Consider the following 19,431-nt stretch of genomic DNA (forward strand, 5'->3'; position numbering starts at 1 on the left):
ATTAATTAATCATTACCGTTTTGTTTCATAACATGTGACAGACCAATACTGTTTCATGACAGTGTACAGACCAACACCTCACGAGGCTTCTTTCTCTCTAAGCTGAAACCTTGAAACTGAGATATCTTTCGTTTGTTCTCAAAACACGGTTGTTCGTTTTCAAAACACGTTCTGGGCGTACTGCCAAATTGCAGCTACTGTGATAGGTGATTTGTACAGTCAGCCACTTGCATGAACACAGAAATTGCTTTATAGAACAGCACATGAATAGAACGCAGACATTATTTACAAGAAAAGGCAAATGAAGAGAACACAGAAATTAGTAAAAAGTAAAAAGCACAAAATGTAAATGTCCCTTACATTCCATCCTCTTATCACTCGTGTGATAATAATCATAACATTTAAATGTAAGCGTTTAGATTTTAGCTTGATTAGATTTTTTTGATATTAATTAGGATCTCTTTTAGTCCACATTTGGACTAATCTTCCAAGAGTCTTCTATATCAGAATATTCTATACCCTATTAAAGTAAGGGAAATCAACACAGAAAAAACGCAGACACTTCGTCATTTCAAACCCTTCATTCTGGGTTGTACAATCCACTTCGTATGGTAATACTATCATCATAATAAAGGTAATACTTTATTAATGTTAGTTAGTGTTTAAAAAATACACAACAAATCTGTAGATTCAGAGGGGAATACATTTCTTGATGTTGTTAACCATTATTTTCCATATTTCTTACCACAATCGGGTTGCATTGACCTACGTTTTCCCTAACTGTCCCTGGGATATCCACGCAGTCAAAATATAAAACCCAGTTGTTTAATAATTCTGCTACGACCTTCTAAAGGTTGGTGCTTGCTCATCAGCTCAGTGTTACACATAATGTAAACAGGTTAAGGGTTTAGATGACCTTACCCTCAACTTGTTAAAGGAAAACCACAGGGGACAAAAGGAGCGCCTATGTGAGAATGCTGTTCATTGACTACAGCTCACCGTTAAACACCATGGTGCTCACAAAGCTAAGTGAAGCACCCTGGGACTAAACACCTCCCTCTGCAATTGGATCCTGGACTTCCTGACGGGCCACCCCCAGGTGGTTAGGGTAGGCAACAACACATCTGCAATGCTGATCCTCAACACCGGGGCCCCTCAGGGTGCGTGCTTAGTCACCTCCTGTACTCCCTGTCCATATCACCAACAAACTATCATGGTTAAAACACAACAAGACAGTTGTGAAGAGGGCACAACAACACCTTTTCCCCCTCAGAAGACTGAAAAGATTTGGCATGGGTCCCCAGATCCTCAAAAAGTTCTACAGCTGCACCATCGAGAGCATCCTGACAGGTTGAAACACCGCCTTAAAACGCTACAGAGGGTAGTGAATACGACCCAATACATCACTGGGACCAAGCTTCCTGACATCCAGGACCTACTGTATATACTAGGCGGTGTCAGAGGAAGGCCCCAAAAATTGTCAAAGATTCCAGTCACCCAAGTCATAGACTGTTCTCTCAGCTACCGCACGGCAAGTGGTACCGGTACCGAAGTCTAGGTCCAAAAGGCTCCTTAACAGCTTCTAACCCCATGCAATAAGACTGCTGAACAATTAATCATATTAATTAATCATATTTGTTTTTACACTGCTGCTATTCGTTGTGTTTATCTATGCATTGTCACTTTACCCCTACCTACATGTACAAATGACCTCGACGAACCTGTACCCCTGCACATGGACTGGGTACCGGTACCCCCTGTATACAGCCTCGTTATTGTTATGTCGTTTTATTGTTACTATTTATTTAAACAATGTACTTTAGTTTATTTAGTAAATATTTTCGTAACTCTATTTCTTGAACTGCATTGTGGGTTAAGGGCTTGTATAAGTAAGCATTTCACAGTAAGGTCTACTACACCTGTTGTATTCGGCGCATGTGACAAATAGTTTGATACTGCAGGACATCCTGCATATGATAACATCCTGTATATGATAACATCCTTCATATGATAACATCCTGCATATGATAACATCCTGTATATGATAACATCCTGTATATGATAACATCCTGCATATGATAACATCCTGCATATGATAACATCCTGTATATGATAACATCCTGCATATGATAACATCCTGCATATGATAACATCCTGCATATGATAACATCTACATATGATAACATCTGCATATGATAACATCTGCCTATGATAACATCCTGTATATGATAACATCCTGCATATGATAACATCCTGTATATGATAACATCTGCTGGTTCACTGAGTAAGACATCCTGTATATGATAACATCCTGTATATGATAACATCCTGTATATGATAACATCCTGCATATGATAACATCCTGTATATGATAACATCCTGTATATGATAACATCTGCTGGTTCACTGAGTAAGACATCCTGTATATGATAACATCCTGTATATGATAACATCCTGTATATGATAACATCCTGTATATGATAACATCTGCTGGTTCACTGAGTAAGACATCCTGTATATGATAACATCCTGTATATGATAACATCCTGTATATGATAACATCCTGTATATGATAACATCTGCTGGTTCACTGAGTAAGACATCCTAGACCTGGTTGTGTTCCAGATGGAGCCCTATCTCCTTTACAGGGCACTACTTTTGACCAGGGCCTATAGGGCTATATAGGGTGCAGGGGGCCATTTGGGATGCATCTCTATGCCTACATCAGTCAGAGATACTCGAAAACACAAGCCACATCCGCTGTGATATGTGATTGGAAGGAAGCATTTGTCAGTGATTCCATGAAGTAGCGTTCTGTTCTGTTAAATCACGCCACACCAGGTTTCTTTACCCATGAAGTAGCGTTCTGTTCTGTTAAATCACGCCACACCAGGTTTCTTTACCCATGAAGTAGCGTTCTGTTCTGTTAAATCACGCCACACCAGGTTTCTTTACCCATGAAGTAGCGTTCTGTTCTGTTAAATCACGCCACACCAGGTTTCTTTACCCATGAAGTAGCGTTCTGTTCTGTTAAATCACGCCACACCAGGTTTCTTTACCCATGAAGTAGCGTTCTGTTCTGTTAAATCACGCCACACCAGGTTTCTTTACCCATGAAGTAGCGTTCTGTTCTGTTAAATCACGCCACACCAGGTTTCTTTACCCATGAAGTAGCGTTCTGTTCTGTTAAATCACGCCACACCAGGTTTCTTTACCCATGAAGTAGCGTTCTGTTCTGTTAAATCACGCCACACCAGGTTTCTTTACCCATGAAGTAGCGTTCTGTTCTGTTAAATCACGCCACACCAGGTTTCTTTACCCATGAAGTAGCGTTCTGTTCTGTTAAATCACGCCACACCAGGTTTCTTTACCCATGAAGTAGCGTTCTGTTCTGTTAAATCACGCCACACCAGGTTTCTTTACCCATGAAGTAGCGTTCTGTTCTGTTAAATCACGCCACACCAGGTTTCTTTACCCATGAAGTAGCGTTCTGTTCTGTTAAATCACGCCACACCAGGTTTCTTTACCCATGAAGTAGCGTTCTGTTCTGTTAAATCACGCCACACCAGGTTTCTTTACCCATGAAGTAGCGTTCTGTTCTGTTAAATCACGCCACACCAGGTTTCTTTACCCATGAAGTAGCGTTCTGTTCTGTTAAATCACGCCACACCAGGTTTCTTTACCCATGAAGTAGCGTTCTGTTCTGTTAAATCACGCCACACCAGGTTTCTTTACCCATGAAGTAGCGTTCTGTTCTGTTAAATCACGCCACACCAGGTTTCTTTACCCATGAAGTAGCGTTCTGTTCTGTTAAATCACGCCACGCCAGGTTTCTTTACCTAGTTGACATTATTCTCGTCAAACAACATCAGTGTGTCATGTTAGTTTATTTAGTTCACAGAGGGAAAATGAGGAGTGAACGAAAGTTTAATTTACTTTCAACACAGCTTTGTTTGTGTGTGTGTGTGCGTGTGTGTGTGAGTGTGTCTGGGTGTGTGTGTGTGTGTGTGTGTGTGCGTGCGTGCGTGTGTCTGTGTGTGTGTGAGTGTGTCTGGGTGTGTGTGTGTGCGTGTGTGTGTCTGTGTGTGTGTGAGTGTGTCTGGGTGTGTGTGTGTGTGTGTCTGTGTGTGCGTGCGTGCGTGTGTCTGTGTGTGTGTGAGTGTGTCTGGGTGTGTGTGTGTGTGTGTGTCTGTGTGTGTGCGTGAGTGTGTGTGTGTGTGAGTGTGTCTGGGTGTGTGTGTCTGTGTCTGTGCGTGTGCGTGACCGTCACATTTACCTATTCATCCCAGACAGATAGACCCATGAAGGGGAGAGTAGGAGTGCACTGCACCAGGGCACGTGGAGAGAGGACATCTTTTGTGAAATGAGATGCAGCCCTTGATGTTTATTTAACTGTAGGTGGGAAGGTAGAGAGACGAGCGTTAGTTTCGATGTCAGTCTACGTCAGTACCTTTTAGGGCGGTCTCTATCGGTGGCCCTGTATATATATATATATATGTCTGTACCTCTGTCTCTTAACTAAACAACACCAGCAGAGAGAAACACTGATCTAACACACTACTGTACACCTCTCAGCTGACAACTCTATTGGTACAAGGATGCAGGCAGAGGAATACAATCATAGAGGTGAGCTGGGCTTCTTCTCCATATAGTGCTGAGGAAAGCTACAACCACCTAGCTAGATTATAGGTAGTTATTGTAGGTAGTTATTGTAGGTAGTTATTTTAGGGAGTTATTTTAGGTAGGTATTGTAGGTAGTTATTGTAGGTAGTTATTGTAGGTAGTTATTTTAGGTAGTTATTGTAGGTAGTTATTGTAGGTACCGGTAGGTATTTTTGGTAGGTATTGTAGGAAATTATTGTAGGTATTTATTTTAGGTAGGTATTTTAGGTAGTTATTGTAGGTAGTTATTGTAGGCAGGTAGATGGTTGGTGTTGTAGGTAGATAGATGGTTGGTATTGTAGGTAGTTAGATGGGGACAATGAAAGGCCACTATAAAATATACAGTTTTGTCATACTGTACAACGCAATGCCACAGATGTGTCAGGTTTTGAGGGAGCGTGGAAATGGCATGCAGACTACAGGAATGTACACCAGAGCGGTTGCCAGAGAATTGAATGTTCATTTCTCTACCATAAGCCGCCTCCAACGATGTTTTAGAGAATTTGGCAGTACGTCCAATCGGCCTCGTTAACCACGCCAGCCCAGGACCGTAGGTCCAGCCACGCCAGCCCAGGACCGTAGGTAGTTATTGTAGGTAGGTATTGTAGGTAGTTATTTTAGGTAGTTATTTTAGGTAGTTATTGTAGGTAGTTATTGTAGGTAGTTATTGTAGGTAGGTATTGTAGGTAGTTATTGTAGGTAGGTATTGTAAGTATTGTAGGTAGTTATTGTAGGTAGTTATTGTAGGTAGTTATTGTAGGTAGTTATTGTAGGTAGTTATTGTAGGTACCGGTAGGTATTGTAATTATTGTAGGTAGTTATTTTAGGTAGTTATTGTAGGTAGTTATTGTAGGTAGTTATTGTAGGTACCGGTAGGTATTGTAAGTATTGTAGGTAGTTATTGTAGGTATTTATTTTAGGTAGGTATTGTAGGTAGTTATTGTAGGTAGGTATTGTAGGTAGTTATTGTAGGTAGGTATTGTAAGTATTGTAGGTAGTTATTGTAGGTAGTTATTGTAGGTACCGGTAGGTATTGTAATTATTGTAGGTAGTTATTTTAGGTAGTTATTGTAGGTAGTTATTGTAGGTAGTTATTGTAGGTACCGGTAGGTATTGTAAGTATTGTAGGTAGTTATTGTAGGTAGTTATTGTAGGTAGTTATTGTAGGTAGTTATTGTAGGTACCGGTAGGTATTGTAGGTATTGTAGGTAGTTATTGTAGGTAGTTATTGTAAGTATTGTAGGTAGTTATTGTAGGTAGTTATTGTAGGTAGTTATTGTAGGTAGTTATTTTAGGTAGTTATTGTAGGTAGGTATTGCAAGTATTGTAGGTAGTTATTGTAGGTAGTTATTGTAGGTAGGTATTTTAGGTAGGTATTGTAAGTATTGTAGGTAGTTATTGTAGGTATTTATTTTAGGTAGGTATTGTAGGTAGTTATTGTAGGTAGGTATTGTAAGTATTGTAGGTAGTTATTGTAGGTAGTTATTGTAGGTACCGGTAGGTATTGTAATTATTGTAGGTAGTTATTTTAGGTAGTTATTGTAGGTAGTTATTGTAGGTAGTTATTGTAGGTACCGGTAGGTATTGTAAGTATTGTAGGTAGTTATTTTAGGTAGTTATTGTAGGTAGTTATTGTAGGTAGTTATTGTAGGTACCGGTAGGTATTGTAAGTATTGTAGGTAGTTATTTTAGGTAGGTATTTTAGGTAGTTATTGTAGGTAGTTATTGTAGGCAGGTAGATGGTTGGTGTTGTAGGTAGATCAATGGTTGGTATTGTAGGTAGTTAGATGGGGACAATGAAAGGCCACTATAAAATATACAGTTTTGTCATACTGTACAACGCAATGCCACAGATGTGTCTGAGATGGGTTTTGAGGGAGCGTGGAAATGGCATGCAGACTACAGGAATGTACACCAGAGCGGTTGCCAGAGAATTGAATGTTCATTTCTCTACCATAAGCCGCCTCCAACGATGTTTTAGAGAATTTGGCAGTACGTCCAATCGGCCTCGTTAACCACGCCAGCCCAGGACCTCCACATCCGGCTTCTTCACCTGTAGGATCGTCTGACACCAGCCACCCAGACAGCTGATAAAACTGTGGGTTTGTCTGAGACCAGCCACCCAGACAGATGATGAAACTGTGGGTTTGTCTGAGACCAGCCACCCAGACAGCTGATGAAACAGTGGGTTTGTCTGAGACCAGCCATTCAGACAGCTGATGAAACAGTGGGTTTGTCTGAGACCAGCCATTCAGACAGCTGATGAAACAGTGGGTTTGTCTGAGACCAGCCACCTGGACAGCTGATGAAATAGTGGGTTTGTCTGAGACCAGCCACCTGGACAGCTGATGAAACAGTGGGTTTGTCTGAGACCAGCCACCCAGACAGCTGATGAAACTGTAATAAAGCTCTTTTGTGGGGGAAAAAAATATTCTGATTGGCTGGGCCTGGTTTCCCAGTAGATGGACCTGACTCCCAAATGGGTGGGCCGACGTCTCGCTGGTCCACTCATCATGTGGGTAGACCCTGTCATGTGAAATCCATAGATTAGGGCCTAATTAATTAATTTAAATTAACTGATTTCCTTTGGGGGAAAAAAGTCCTTGAACTGTAACTCAACTGTAAAATCATTGACATTTTTTGCATGTTGTGTTTATATATTTGCTCAGTATAATATGCTATCTCATATTGTGTAATCTGTCTGTTGTTTTGTTATACCCTGAAGAAGACCAAAACACAGTGATGTTAATCCTCTTACATCTATTTCTATAGATCTCAAAGAGTGGTTGAACATTGTTTGTGATTGATATCCTATATAATATAATATGCTAACTAATATTGTGTAATCTGACTGTTGTGTGTTGTCCGTCGTCCAGGTAAGGAGATGGTGGATTACATCACTAGGTACCTGACCACCATCAGAGAGAGGAAGGTGACCCCAGGCCCAGAGGTGAAGCCTGGCTATATGAGAGAGCTGCTGCCAGACAGCGCCCCCACTGACCCGGAGGACTGGGACTGTATCTTCAGGGACATAGAGAAGGTCATCATGCCTGGGGTACGTTATGTTCACACATGATAAACTCAGCAAAAAAAGAAACGTCCCTTTTTCAGGACCCTGTCTTTCAAAGAGAATTCGTAAAAATCTAAATAACGTTGGACAGATCATTGTAAAGGGTTTAAACACTGTTACCCATGCTTGTTCAATGCACCATAAACAATTAATGAACATGCTCCTGTCGAACGGTTGTTAAGACACTAACAGCTTACAGACCGTAGGCTATTAATGTCACAATTATGAAAACTTAGGACACTAAAGAGGCCTTTCTACTGACTCTGAAAAACACCAAAAGAATGATGCCCAGGGTCCCTGCTCATCTGCGTGAACATGCCTTAGGCATGCTGCAAGGAGGCATGAGGACTGCAGATGTGGCCAGGGCAATAAATTGCATTGTCCATACTGTGAGACGCCTAAGACAGTGCTACAGGGAGACAGGACGGACAGCTGATTGTACAGGATGGGTACATCCGAACATCACACCTGTGGGACAGGTACAGGATGGCAACAACAACTGCCCGAGTTACACCAGGAACGCACAATCCCTCCATCAGTGCTCAGACTGTTCGCAATAGGCTGAGAGTGGCTGGACTGAGATCTTGTAGGCCTGTTGTAAGGCAGGTCCTCACCAGACATCACCGGCAACCACGTCGCCTTTGGTGGTGGAGGGTCCGTCATGGTCTGGGGCGGTGTGTCACAGAATCATCGGACTGAGCTTGTTGTCATTTCAGGAAATCTCAACGCTGTGCGTTACAGGGAAGACATCATCCTCCCTCATGTGGTACCCTTCCTGCAGGCTCATCCTGACATCACCCTCCAGCATGACAATGCCACCAGCCATACTGATCGTTCTGTGCATGATTTCCTGCAAGACAGGAATGTCAGTGTTCTGCCATGGCCAGTGAAGAGCCCAGATCTCAATCCCATTGAGCACGTCTGGGACCGGATCGGAGGGTGAGGGCTAGGGCCATTCCCCCCCAGAAATGTCTGAGAACTTGCAGGTGCCTTGGTGGAAGAGTGGGGTACAGTCTCACAGCAGGAACTGGCAAATCTGGTGCAGTCCATGAGGAGATGCACTGCAGTACTTAATGCAGCTGGTGGCCACATCAGATACTGACTGTTACTTTTGATTTTTACCCCCCTTTGTTCATGGACACATTATTCCATTTCTGTTAGTCACGTGTCTGTGGAACTTGTTCAGTTTATGTCTCAGTTGTTGAATCTTGTTATGTTCATACAAATATGTACACATGATAAGTTTGCTGAAAATAAACACAGTTGACAGTGAGAGGACGTTTATTTTCTTGCCGAGTGACTATGAGACATTACCAGGACCATTGTGGATCAAACATTGATTGTTCACTGTAACTTGTAAGGATATTCTGTCCCCCAAAGTATCTTTATGGCACTAATGATGGAGTGTGTGTGTGTGTGTGTGTGCGTGTGTGCGTACGTGTGTTGGACAGGTGGTCCACTGGCAGAGCCCCTACATGCATGCATACTATCCAGCCCTGACCTCCTGGCCCTCCATGTTAGGAGACATGTTGGCTGACGCCATCAACAACATCGGATTCACCTGGGTAACTGTCTTACCACATCAAACTTCATTTACACTTTGTGTGGAACTACACAAAATTAACTCACTTAATCATCCAACTCAACTTTTGGTTTAAAGACTCGAATATCATGTTTGTTTAAAAAATATATATTTCCTGGTAACACATTAACTGTGACATCAAGTTTGTGAGTTTTTTTTTCATCTATTAAGTTACTTTGGATACAATCATCTGCTACAGAAAACCCCTGCAGGAAATCCTATAGTAGTGTGATATTATAATTGTAATTACTATTTATGATAGAATAACATGATGTTGTTGTGTGTTGGGTCCAGGCCTCCAGCCCGGCGTGTACAGAGCTGGAGATGAATGTGATGGACTGGTTGTGTAAAGCTCTTGGTCTCCCCACATTCTTCCTCCATCACCACCCAGAAAGCACCGGGGGAGGAATACTGCAGGTAGGATAGATACACCTGGATACACCTGACCATACTCACCTTACAGTACCAACTAGACAGCACCGGGGGAGGAATACTGCAGGTAGGATAGATACACCTGACCATACCTGACCATACTCACCTTACAGTACCAACCAGACAGCACCGGGGGAGGAATAGACAGGTAGGATAGATACACCTGACCATACTCACCTTACAGTACCAACTAGACAGCACCGGGGGGAGGAATACTGCAGGTAGGATAGATACACCTGACCATACCTGACCATACTCACCTTACAGTACCAACCAGACAGCACCGGGGGAGGAATAGGCAGGTAGGACAGATACACCTGACCATACTCACCTTACAGTACCAACTAGACAGCACCAGGGGGAGGAATACTGCAGGTAGGATAGATACACCTGACCATACCTGACCATACTCACCTTACAGTACCAACTAGACAGCACCGGGGGAGGAATACTGCAGGTAGGATAGATACACCTGACCATACCTGACCATACTCACCTTACAGTACCATCCAGACAGCACCGGGGGAGGAATAGACAGGTAGGACAGATACACCTGACCATACTCACCTTACAGTACCAACTAGACAGCACCGGGGGAGGAATACTGCAGGTAGGATAGATACACCTGACCATACCTGACCATACTCACCTTACAGTACCATCCAGACAGCACCGGGGGAGGAATAGACAGGTAGGACAGATACACCTGACCATACTCACCTTACAGTACCAACTAGACAGCACCAGGGGGGGAATACTGCAGGTAGGATAGATACACCTGACCATACCTGACCATACTCACCTTACAGTACCATCCAGACAGCACCGGGGGAGGAATAGACAGGTAGGACAGATACACCTGACCATACTCACCTTACAGTACCAACTAGACAGCACCGGGGGGAGGAATACTGCAGGTAGGATAGATACACCTGGATACACCTGACCATACTCACCTTACAGTACCAACTAGACAGCACCAGGGGAGGAATAGGCAGGTAGGATAGATACACCTGGATACACCTGACCATACTGAGGAATACTGCAGGTAGACATGTACCTGACTGGCTACTGGAGAGAGACATATACTCTCACAGCACCACCTAGTGGTGAATGGGAATACCATTCTCTACACTCCTCTCAGAGCAGGAAATAAGAGCTCTCAGGTGTTTCAGTTCACATAAACGTAGTGCTTTTCTCTCTCCCTCTTTGTCTCCCTCCCTCCCTCCCTCCCCCCATACCTCTCTCCTCTCAGAGCACAGTGAGTGAGAGTAGTCTGGTAGCTCTGCTAGCTGCCAGGAAGCACAGGATCCAACAGCTGAAGAGGACAGATCCAGCAGACAGAGACCTGGACGACTCAGTGGTCAACTCCAGACTGGTGGCCTACGCATCAGACCAGGTCAAGATGGGATGGGTTAGGGACCCACACACACACGCACATATGCAACGTTTGCAAACACACACACACACACAAATAGTGAGTTCTGCATAATGAGAGATTGTCTGTCTGTCCGTGTGTCCGTCCATCTCTCCGTCTGCTCTCTGCTTCTATCAGGCTCACTCCTCAGTGGAGAAGGCAGGTCTGATCTCCCTGGTCAAGATCAGGTTCCTCCCTCCAGACAACCACTTCTCCCTGAGAGGAGACACTCTGAAACAGGCCATTCAGGAGGACAGGAGGAGAGGACTGGTACCTGTCATGGTAGGTCATGGTAGGGTATATTAGGGGATGGTAGGTTATGGTAGGGTATATTAGGGGGTGGTAGGTCATGGTAGGGTATATTAGGGGGTGGTAGTTCATGGTAGGGTATATTAGGGGGCGGTAGGTCATTGTAGGGTATATTAGGGGGCGGTAGGTCATGGTAGGGTATATTAGGGGGCGGTAGGTCATGGTTGGGTATATTAAGGGATGTTAATCAATGTAGGGTATATTAGGGGATGGTAGGTCATAGTAGGTCATGGTAGGTCATAAACAGTTGTAACCAAGATCGTAACCAAGGTTGTAACCAAACCAAAGATCATGTTAGTTTGTTTGTTTGTTTCAGCTGTGTGCCACTCTGGGGACCACGGGGGTGTGTGCCTTCGACGACCTGTCAGAGCTGGGACCAGTGTGTACGTCTGTACCCCCCTACCTCCTCATTATTATACACACCTGTATGACATACAACATGTACCACACATAACATGTATGACATATGACCTTTGTATGACTTTGGAGAATCTCAGCGTCCTGGGTCCGTATTCATAAAGAGTCTCAGAGTAACAGCGCTGATCATGAATGGACGGGTTGCTCTGCTCCTGTGAGCCATTCCTGCTCGCACAAGCCAAGGTTCCCGCAAGGCTACTTTAGACTTACTCTGAGACGCTGTATGAATACAGATCAGGGTCGCAGGTTCAAGTTCCACTCGGACTCCCACCACCCCCCCAGATTCTCTGCAAAACGTGTTTGTATTCCTCCCCCTGCCTGGCCTAGGTGCAGAGGAAGGTCTGTGGCTGCATGTGGATGCAGCGTACGCAGGCTCAGCGTTTCTCTGCCCTGAGCTGAGAGGACCTCTGGGGGGTATAGAGTACGCTGACTCCTTCGCGTTCAACCCCTCCAAATGGATGATGGTCCACTTCGACTGCACTGCCTTCTGGTGAGAGAGAAGGGAGGGAGGGAGGGAGGGAGGGAGGGAGGGAGGGAGGGAGGGAGGGAGGGAGGGAGGGAGGGAGGGAAGGAAGGAGAGAGGAAGGGGAGTGCGCTAGGGAGAGAGAATGCGGAGGGAGAGAGGAATGGGAGGGAGAGAGGAATGGGAGGGAGAGAGGGAGAGAGAGAGAGGAAGGGGATAAAGGAAGAGAGAGAGAGGGAGGAAGACCTGGTTGTCATCCCGTCCTGCAGTCTAATGACCAAAACGCCCTCTAGTGGCCTCATGGGTGGAATATTAATAATAATAAAATTAACATTATTTCAGAAAGACAGCCGGAATTCTGGTGATTCTATGTCAAACGGTTGTGTTATATTTAGTCTTCTGTGATGTATATAAAGTGTAATATTGGGATACAAACTCAAAGTGTAATACATTTCAACTCCATATCTGACAGGTGTCTTCTGTTTTTAAACCCATAGCCATGTGTGTGAAGTTGAATTTGTTTATTAACACTACCAAGAAACATTGTGTGACCCTGATTTAGCCCACTGCAGTAAAACGTTTTAAAAAGAGAGAGGGGGGGGGGGGGGGGGTAGAGAGGAGTTGTGACGACCGTCGAGGGCTTTCCAGACACGAAGTGGTGGCGGCGTTGCCCATTCATTACTCAAATCAAATCAAATGTTATTTGTCACATACACATGGTTAGCAGATGTTAATGCGAGCGTAGCGAAATGCTTGTGCTTCTAATTCCGACAATGCAGTAATAACCAACGAGTAATCTAACCTAACAATTCCAAAACTACTACCTTATACACACAAGTGTAAAGGGATAAAGAATATGTACATAAAGATATATGAATGAGTGATGGTACAGAACGGCATAGGCAAGATGCAGTAGATGGTATAGAGTACAGTATATACATATGAGATGAGTAATGTAGGGTATGTACACATTATATTAAGTAGCATTGTTTAAAGTAGCTAGTGATATATTTTTACATCAATTTCCATCAATTCCCATTATTAAAGTGGCTGGAGTTGAGTCAGTGTGTTGGCAGCAGCCACTCAATGTTAGTGTTTAACAGTCTGATGGCCTTGAGATAGAAGCTGTTTTTTATTGATTGGAGCTAGGCTCGTGCACGTGAAAGCCACTCAGCCAAGGCAGAGAAAATAGGACTGCTCTATTTGGGCTAACTCTGCTCAGCCCCGTGGCATCCTGTCTGGAAAGAGATGTAGTAACATGTTTTTCTACGGTGGTCCTAACAGGGTGAAGGACAAGTGCAAGCTTCAACAAACCTTCAGTGTCGACCCGGTCTACCTCAGACACGAAAACTCAGACCAAGCCACCGACTTCATGGTACAAACTACCTACATTTGACTTTTTAGTCATTAAGCAGACGCGCTTATCCAGAGCGACTTGCAGTAGTGATTTTCCTACTTTCTTCGGACTGGTCCCCCGTGGGAATCGAACCCACAACCCTGGCGTTGCAAACTGAGCCACGCTCTATACTTATCTACCAATTTGCAGAATTTATTTTTAGCATTTCCTTCACGGTACAACACTATCTACCTTTTTTTATGCTCATGTGATCATCTCATCAACATTGTTGGTCCAACTTCTGCCTTTTAACACAGATCTAGGATCAGCAGTACCCAAATCCTAACATTAACCACTGTTCGGGAAAGCATGCAAAACTTCTTGAAACTGATCTTGAAACTGATCTGGATCTTGAACCTGATCTGGAAACTGATCTGGATCTTGAACCTGATCTGGATCATAATCTTACTATAGATGTTAATGTTGATTTGAATGTTTTAACCTTGATCTGATCCACTGTGTCTGTCAGCATTGGCAGATCCCCCTGAGTCGACGGTTCCGCTCTCTGAAGCTGTGGTTTGTGATGCGCTGCTTCGGTCTGAAGAACCTCCAGGGACACATCAGACACGTATGTAACCTGTCTGTCTGTCTGTCTGTCTGTCTGTCTGTCTGTCTGACTGTCTGTGTGTCTGTCTGTCTGACTGTCTGTGTGTCTGTCTGTGTGTGTGTGTGTGTGTGTGTGTCTGTCTGTCTGTGTGTCTGTCTGTGTGTCTGTGTGTCTGTCTGTGTGTCTGTCTGTGTGTCTGTCTATCTGTGTGTCTGTCTGTGTGTCTGTTTCTTTCTCCCTCTGTAATTTGAGATGCTACATTACAGGGACTGACCTCTACGTTTGTGTTTTCAGGGTGTAGAGATGGCTAAGCTACTGGAGTCCCTGGTTAGATGTGACCCTAACTTTGACATGCCTGCTGATAGACACCTTGGCTTGGTGGTCTTCTGTCTCAAGGTATGTGGCCTATACTTGTGTTGTGTTGTATTGTATTGTAAAGTTGTGTTGTATTGTAAAGTTGTGTTGTGTTGTGTTGTATTGTATTGTAAAGTTGTTTTGTAAAGTTGTGTTGTATTGTAAAGTTGTGTTGTATTGTTGTGTTGTATTGTGTTGTATTGTAAAGTTGTGTTGTAAAGTTGTGTTGTATTGTAAAGTTGTGTTGTATTGTATTGTAAAGTTGTTTTGTAAAGTTGTGTTGTATTGTAAAGTTGTGTTGTATTGTATTGTAAAGTTGTTTTGTAAAGTTGTGTTGTATTGTAAAGTTGTGTTGTATTGTATTGTAAAGTTGTGTTGTGTTGTATTGTAAAATTGTGTTGTGTTGTAAAGTTCTGTTGTGTTGTATTGTAAAATTGTGTTGTAAAGTTCTGTTGTGTTGTATTGTATTGTAAAGTTGTATTGTATTGTATTGTGTTGTAAAGTTCTGTTGTGTTGTATTGTAAAATTGTGTTGTAAAGTTCTGTTGTGTTGTATTGTATTGTAAAGTTGTATTGTGTTGTATTGTAAAATTGTGTTGTGTTGTAAAGTTCTGTTGTGTTGTATTGTGTTGTATTGTAAAATTGTGTTGTAAAGTTCTGTTGTGTTGTATTGTAAAATTGTGTTGTAAAGTTCTGTTGTGTTGTATTGTGTTGTATTGTGTTGTAAAGTTATGTTGTGTTGTATCAAATACTGTACATCTCCCATTGAAGAACTTTTGAACAGGATTCACCATCTCACACAGAACACAGTATAGAGATAGAACACAGTATAGAGATAGAACACAGTATAGAGATATAACACAGTATAGAGATATAACACAGTATAGAGATAGAGATATAACACAGTATAGAGATAGAACACAGTATAGAGATAAAACACAGTATAGAGATAGAACACAGTATAGAGATAGAGATAGAACACAGTATAGAGATAGAGATAGAACACAGTATAGAGATAGAACACAGTATAGAGATAGAACACAGTATAGAGATATAACACAGTATAGAGATAGAGATAGAACACAGTATAGAGATATAACACAGTGTAGAGATAGAGATAAAACACAGTATAGAGATAGAACACAGTATAGAGATAGAACACAGTATAGAGATAGAACACAGTATAGAGATAGAGACAGAGATAGAGATAGAACACAGTAGAGTGATATAGAACACAGTATAGAGATAGAGATAGAACACAGTATAGAGATAGAGATAGGGATAGAGATAGAGACAGAACACAGTATAGAGATGGGTCTCTGCAATGTCCACATAGCTAGTTCTTACATGTCATGGTCACCTGTGAACACACTGTATAGGTCAGAAGTCAGTATGTTGCTCTGAGCTGGATAATGATTGACAAGGCTTGTTCATGGCAATTGGCAACTGCTATTACAGCGAGGAGTTCAAAGGTCATTGCATGTTTAAGCCTATGAGGTAGCAGGTATGTGTGTTATTATGATGCTCAAGGTTTATTTTTTTTATTTAACCTTTATTTAACTAGGCAAGTCAGTTAAGAACAAATTCTTATTTTCAATGACGGCCTGGGAACAGTGGGTTAACTGCCTTGTTCAGAGGCAGAACAACAGATTTTTACCTTGTCAGCTCTGGGATTTGGTTACTATTCCAATGCTCTAACCACTAGGCTACCTGCCACCCCGTAAAGGGCAGAGCACTGATAGAGATCATTCCTTCACGTGGATAACCTGGGTGTGCCCAACCCACCTTTAAGGCTGGGAATCAATCTGAACACAGTCCTTGGACAATGCGCCACTTAAAGCTTATTTCTGGTTGAGTCTACATACGCAGCATTTTAATGAGGTCTCTGCTAACGTGGGAACATTGCCGTTAAAAGCAGCATTGTCTCCAACCTGAATAGATTGAATTCCAGCCTAAGTATTGATCCCAACTCCAACCTGATTGGATGGAATCCCGGCCAAAGTATTGATCCCAACTCCAACCTGATTGGATGGAATCCCGGCCTAAGTATTGAACCCAACTCTAGTTTGAATAAAAATTTAAATTTGATCACAAATAAATGGGCCTATTTTAGGATATAAATACTGAGCTTACTTACATAATGTCAATTGAAATCTCGTCGCACTGCCTCTCCTCAAACTTACGTGAATGAGAAAAGGGCCAAACACAAGCTTCTCTCAACTGTCAAATCTCTCTCTCTGTCTCCCCCTACCCCTCTCTCCCCTTCTCTCTCTCTGTCTCCCCCCTCTCTCTGTCTACCCCTCTCTCCCTCTCTCTCCCCCCCTCCCTCTCTGTCTCACCCTCCCTCTCTCTCTCTCAGGAAGGGAATGCTCTGACTCAGGAGTTGCTACGGCGACTGACGCGGTCCCGCACCATGTACCTTGTCCCCGCCGACATCGATGGGAAACGCATCATCCGCTTCACCGTGACGTCACAGCTGACCACCTCAGAGGACATTATCAGGGACTGGGACATCATTCGCAAAATGGCCGACGACCTTCTGGCCGAGGAGGCCGAAAAACAGGCGGTCAGTAAAATGGAGGAGCAGCAGTCTCCAGTCAGAAAAACTGTTGAGAAGCTGTCAGAGACAAACAGTGATTCGGGGAATCACACAACAACAGCAGCAGAGGGCTTGGCTGCCTCTCTCATGACTAGGAAACCAAAGGAGATTGAAAAGGCCATCAGTGACACAGAGGACGAACCACTGAAAACACCCAAAGAGTTGGAGACCGGCCAGACACAGACCAGCCCCAAGACAGGATCCAAAGAGCTAGAGGTCGGCCCGACACAGACCAGTCCCAAGACAGGATCCAAAGAGCTAGAGGTCGGCCCGACACAGACTAGCCCCAAGACAGGATCCAAAGAGCTAGAGGCCGACCCGACACATACCAGCCCCAAGACAGGACCCAGAGAGCTTGGGACCAGCCTGGCCCAGACCAGCCAGGACCCAGAGACAGGAGCCAGAAACGGCCCTGAGATCCCCTGTACTGCTGCCTTCAGAGTTCAGAGGGTCCAACCACAGCTCCGCTTGGACAGTGATAAGACTGGATTTAGACCAGATCCACCATTCTGGATGGATAAAGAAAAGTCTGGGTCTGAGAAAAGGCCGAGAAGAACAGTACGCTCTCTGAGCTGCAGCAGTGAGCCCTTACCTGGCCCCATTGGGCCCCTGTTTGGTCATAACACTGACCCCCTTTCTAAGCCTCTCTCTAGCTCTGTCACGGACTCACAGCCTGGACATAAAGAACCAGACCTCATCCACCCCCTAAATGACACCCAGCTCAGACGTCTCTCCTCCAGCCCAAGCCCCTCAGGCCTCTTTCAGATCCCAGAGTGGCCTTCTCCAACCAATTCCAACCAGCTGGGAAAACGGGTCCTGAGGAAGCTCACCAAGTTCTACAGCTTGCCCAGTTTCTGCCACCTGTGGGTGCAGTGTGGGCGCCACCAGGTGTGCTGCCCTGTCAGGGGACTTCAGATCGCCCCAAAGCTCAGATCTCCCCAAAACCCTGGTCCTCCTCTGGGTGTAGGAGACTCCGCTGTTGGTCTTGTTCCTCTGTGACTCCAGTAGATACCGCTAACTTTCCTGCTCTACTGCAGCCAAGGTTAGCGCCTGGGTCGTATTCATTAGGCACAACGTAGCAAAAATGTTTTGCAATGGAAAATGAAAATGAATGTTTCTTATTGTACAAGACCACCTTGGTCCAATCCATTTTCTTCCATTTGGTGCCTGATGCATACGACCCTGTAGTCTCCCTACCAAATGTTTCCCTCAAACACCTTTGTGGTTTCAGGGTGTAGAGATGGCTGAGCTCTTTCATTTATTTTAGATTTATTTATCAGATATCATTTTATTTAAAGTGACACAGCCACACATCTCAGATAGATATACAATATGTTTTGTTTGTATTTATTAGAAAATCAATCTATATTTATTTATTTACAAATGACCCATACAGGTTTCAATTTTCACATTTTTTCTCAATAGTCATAAAATGTACATCAGATGAATAATTTGACAGTTAATTTTAAAATAAGAGATTAACAGTTACAAAATCTGTTAAAAAAATAAAATCAATCATAAGTGTATCTTTCCATCAGAAATAGAGTGGAACATCTCCTGTGTCATGGGGATGTATCCCTTACTGTCCTCCAGGTAGTATAATCGATCCTGCATCATGGATGGGTTGAATCCCTCTTCGGCTAGCTTCACCTTAATCTGCTTGAACGTTCCAGTCACAGCCAGGGAATTCTGGGATATTTAAAATAAAATAAATTACATTAAAATATATGTTTAATGAATCTTAAGTGGTTTGAGAAAATCTTAAAAAAAGGTACAACCTGGGATCAGGGAATCTCTTCAACATGTCCCAGACGGTGGCTTTGAGTGCAAATAAAAGGTGACATTATTTCCACGGGATCACCTGTATGCGTATGAAGCGTGGTCGAGCGTAGCTGGGCAGGGAGGTCTTGACGTGCTCCAGCGTGGCTTTACTGTCAAACTCCATGTCATCTTTCAGTTTGATCGCTGCCATTCCAACCCTCCCCTCGTGTCCTGTGGGGGACGTCACAAAGCAGGATCACCAAGAGAGACAGCTGACTTTGATACATTTTCAGAAATGACTATTGATTTTGAATTCTCCCCCTTTAATGTCCTGGTCATTCACAGCCAACATGAAGAAGAACACACTGGGATAACAACTACACAATGATGTGACTGTGAGTGTTGTAGGTGTGTAGTTGTGTA

General features: G+C 43.5%; 1 protein-coding gene across 1 annotated transcript; it reads left to right on the plus strand.

Moving 5' to 3' along the window:
• The first annotated feature begins 4,598 nt into the window (after positions 1-4,598).
• LOC139412471 (histidine decarboxylase-like) lies at positions 4,599-17,663 on the plus strand. Its single transcript, XM_071159260.1, has 13 exons — positions 4,599-4,626; positions 7,539-7,717; positions 9,184-9,297; positions 9,609-9,731; positions 11,002-11,145; positions 11,302-11,445; positions 11,789-11,855; positions 12,217-12,379; positions 13,637-13,727; positions 14,218-14,316; positions 14,590-14,691; positions 17,008-17,511; positions 17,598-17,663. The coding sequence occupies exons 1-13, from the start codon at positions 4,599-4,601 to the stop codon at positions 17,661-17,663; spliced, it is 1,824 nt and encodes a 607-aa protein (XP_071015361.1).
• The last annotated feature ends 1,768 nt before the right edge of the window (positions 17,664-19,431 follow it).

This window comes from Oncorhynchus clarkii, chromosome 6, assembly GCF_045791955.1.
Source record: "Oncorhynchus clarkii lewisi isolate Uvic-CL-2024 chromosome 6, UVic_Ocla_1.0, whole genome shotgun sequence".
Classification (NCBI taxonomy): domain Eukaryota; kingdom Metazoa; phylum Chordata; class Actinopteri; order Salmoniformes; family Salmonidae; genus Oncorhynchus; species Oncorhynchus clarkii.

What these genes read in the sequence shown, in the direction of transcription:
- LOC139412471 (XM_071159260.1), top strand. Translation starts at nt 4,599, where the DNA reads ATGCAGGCAGAGGAATACAATCATAGAG. An exon ending in GAGGACTGGTACCTGTCATG is followed by an intron (nt 11,446 to 11,788) that starts GTAGGTCATGGT and finishes TGTTTGTTTCAG; the next exon opens with CTGTGTGCCACTCTGGGGAC. An exon ending in GTCAGAGCTGGGACCAGTGT is followed by an intron (nt 11,856 to 12,216) that starts GTACGTCTGTAC and finishes TGCCTGGCCTAG; the next exon opens with GTGCAGAGGAAGGTCTGTGG.